At 49.6% G+C, this 3394-nt stretch overlaps 1 protein-coding gene across 1 annotated transcript; it reads right to left on the reverse strand.

The window, feature by feature from the left end:
* Positions 1 to 163: 163 nt before the first annotated feature.
* LOC111605299 (GATA zinc finger domain-containing protein 10) lies at positions 164 to 3093 on the reverse strand. Its single transcript, XM_030224296.1, has 2 exons — positions 3011 to 3093; positions 164 to 2866 (listed from the first exon to the last, which is right to left on the reverse strand). Exons 1-2 carry the CDS (start codon positions 3042 to 3044, stop codon positions 462 to 464), a joined length of 2439 nt encoding a protein of 812 aa, XP_030080156.1. The 5' UTR covers positions 3045 to 3093; the 3' UTR covers positions 164 to 461.
* Between the last annotated feature and the right edge of the window lie 301 nt (positions 3094 to 3394).

Below are 3394 nucleotides of genomic sequence, written 5' to 3' on the forward strand. Positions count from 1 at the left end.
CTATATATATCTTCTAGCTCCTCTAGATATCTATAGAACTTCCAGACTTGCCATGACTCCAGAGCGCCACACGCCCATGTGCCCAAGCCAATATACCCTCTTTGCTTTAGGCGAACGAGTATGAAAAGAGCAGCATTCACAATCGCAGTTCACAATGTTTACATTTAGGGTTTACTTTTTATTATTGTCCAGAACGAGTGTCGTTTGGCTTTTTGCTTTTTGTGTGGGACAGGTCAATGCAGTGTTTCACAACTGGGTATTTAGGTCATGTGTGTTAGCTATCTTTCTATGCGGTCGTGTGTGTGTGTGTGTGTGTGTGTGCGTGTGTGTCTGTGTGTGTGTGTGCGTGTGTGTCTATGTGTGTGTGTGGGTGTGTATTTATATGTCTATGTGTGTGTGTGCGTCTGAGTGTATCTGGCTCTTGGGTGTGCGTGCGCTCCTGTGTCTGAAGTATTTAACATTTAGTTGCTGCGTCTCCAAAAACTTTGATATGCCTGCTGCCGGCGCTGATGCAGCTGTTGCTGCTGCTGCTGCTGTTGCTGTTGCTGCTGCTGTTGCTTCTTCTTTTGCAGCTGCAGCTTTTGTCGCTTCTGACTGATGGTGGGCACGGCCTGCTCTGAGTCGGTTGCCAAGCTAGCGGGCTTATACGCATAGGATAAACGCGGAACAGCTTGGCGCCTCTGCTTAGTCATCGCCTCAGCGGGCACAATAACCGATGCTGCTCGCTGATGGTTCCTAAATTGCTGTCCCGCCGACATCAGCGGCATTGATGACCTTTTACTCTCCGGTAACAATTGCCCAAACTTACTCTTTGGTACCGACTTCTTAACTGGCTGAAGCTGCGTGGACGTTGGCTGCTTGGACGTGGGACTCGGATCAAGCTTGGCTTTTGGTATCGGGTACTTCTTGCTGATCATGGAAAGAAAATTGGACGACTTGCCTACCGTTTGTTCTTTGGCCAAACGCTGCTGTTGTTGATAAAGCTTATGTTGCTGGTAGCGCTGCTGACGCTGCTCCAGCTGCTGCTCTGTGGGCAATTGCTGCGCGTGTATGTGTAGCATTTCGGCTTGGAGTATCTGCTGGCGATTCTTGAAGGCACGCTTATATGCAGAGACTTGGGTGGCGCTGGCTGCTAAAAGATGATGGGCGCTTTTTGCCGTTGGCGGCTGCTTGGGCAAGTCTGCACGCACGTCTCTACCGGTCGGTTTGATGTTCTTCAACTCCTGCTGCTGCTCGGCCAATAGTGGATCCGGTCGCCTGGCCGTACCTTTAATGAAGGTCAAATGACTGGTGCGGCTCAATTTATTGGAAATAGTCGCTTTGGGCGGCGTGCCATCTATGCTATCAGCATCGACCCTGGGCATCGATCCGAGCAGAATTCCATCACAGTCTTCCTTAAGTGCCACGTTGGGGAGCGCCGGCTTTGACTGCTTTGGGGGTTTGTTGCTGTTCGCTTGCTTGATAGACCGCTTCGACTTGGTCTTCGCGAGCTGAGCTGACGTTTTCGAATACTTGCGCTTAATTTTAACTTGGTCTGACAGTGCATCTTGTAGGATCGATGGCTCCAATTCGATCTGTTGGGCCAAGACATCCACGATGTTTTTTGACTGTTGTTGTTTTTGTTGATTTTGTTGTTGGTGTTGATGTTGATGTTGATGATGTTGATGTTGATGTTGATGATGTTGATGTGGATGTGGATGTTTATGTTGTTGTTGATGATGTTGTTGCTGGCGATGCGGCTGCTGCTGCTGCTGTGGTCGCCAATTTGCCGTTTGCGGCCCCAGCTGCCCCAGCGGCGACACATTGCGTTTATCAGTTGCTTTGGACATGTGCATCATGGCCAGTGGCCTCATCTGCTTTGGCTCCTGTGCCAGCTCCGGATTCGTTTCGAGCGATTGCGATCGCGTCTGAAAGCTAAGGCTGCGCTGCCTGTGATTCGTGTGCAAGACATTATGGAAACTCAGGCAAGGCTGCTGCTTTGGTAGGTGTTTGCTGCTCAGCTGTTGGAACCGTCCGCTGCCATAGCCTTGACGACGATTGAACGCGTGAAAGGTGACTGGCCCGTCAGCAAATTGTATAACCTCAAATTGTCGGATACGTTCGCCGAGTGTCTGGAAGCGTGTCTGCTCCTTGCCGATGTTGTGGGGCGTGGGTTTCTCCCTGCGCAGCGTATATGACTTTTGCGTCCCCGGCAGCTGTCGGCCATCGATAAGGCCGGCGCTACCGTAGCCAATTCGAAAGCGTGCCGGATTTGGCTCGTCCTCCGACTGGCGATCGAAGCGTACAGCCAGCCGCTGTTTCAGCGCCTCGTCGACAACCATCAGCTGCTCGGCATCGGAGTCATACTTGTTGCGCTCTCGTTGCTTCGCCACAGTCGCCTCGCTCGCATTTATTGTCTTCTCGAGGGCAATAAAATGATGATTGCAACTGGGCGGTCCCTTGCCCTTGCCAAGCGTATATCCCATGCCCAATTCGAGCGTTGTCCGCGGCGGCAGGCTCATCGATCGTCCATTCAACCCGCTCAGATCAAACTTCTGTTCATGCATAGACCCACCATCCACTTGCCTTTGATTTTTGATCATGGTTCTGCTGTTCTTTGGACTGCTGCCCTCTCGCTTTCCCCCGCTGTTGCTCAGTAGTTGCTTGCCGTACATGCGTAAGCCGCCTGCTGAGAAGGACATCGATCGTCGACGGTTCGCTTGCATCACAGTGTTTAGTAATTGGCCCGAGCTGGCCGAGACCGCCTGGTCGACCATTTGCTTATGATTCCGAGGATATTCTCTAACCGAGCGGCGATCCTGCCGTACAGCCAATATCCGCACAGGCGCTCGGTTTTCTTCGCGCGCCTTTACAATTTGAGACACTCCTTGGGTGGGGCAAAGAGTAGACTTACGTTAATATCAAATGCATAGTTGGCAAAGCGTCTCCCTGCCGCCTCTCAGTCGTCATCTAGTTGCATGATCTCTGCACACTCAACGGCTTCAACTAATCGCAGCAGTGAACCACTTACCTAACGTAAGATTTGAAAGCCTAGCAGTATGCATACCGAAACTTATAATTTACAATGCAAGTCAGAAAGCAACAAACTGAAAAATGAAAACAAATAACTCGACCTGAGAGTCCAGATCCTAATGACAAATTGATATATACGTTAGTTCATATTCGATTTATATATATTTTTTTTCAACTGATTTTAAGGCTGATCATTTGGTTTACTCTGTCTCTCTTTATATCTTTCTTTCTATCTCTATCTTTCTCTTTCGTTGGCTTTCTTTTTCTCTATATCTCTATTTCTCTCTTCCTCTCGTTGTCTTTTTCTTTTCTCTATCTCTCTTCACTCTCTCCTTCTCTCTCTCTCTCTCTCTCTGTCCCTCTCTCTCTCTCTCTGTCCCTC

The sequence above is a fragment of the Drosophila hydei genome, unplaced genomic scaffold (assembly GCF_003285905.1).
Source record: "Drosophila hydei strain 15085-1641.00,03,60 unplaced genomic scaffold, DhydRS2 tig00000477-arrow-arrow-pilon, whole genome shotgun sequence".
NCBI lineage: Eukaryota > Metazoa > Arthropoda > Insecta > Diptera > Drosophilidae > Drosophila > Drosophila hydei.

Bases quoted from the DNA above. Each gene is read 5' to 3' on its own strand.
- LOC111605299 (XM_030224296.1), bottom strand. From the start codon at position 3,044: ATGCATACTGCTAGGCTTTCAAATCTTACGTTAG. The intron at 2,867-3,010 runs GTAAGTGGTTCA...GCCCCACCCAAG, and splicing joins GCTTTCAAATCTTACGTTAG to GAGTGTCTCAAATTGTAAAG.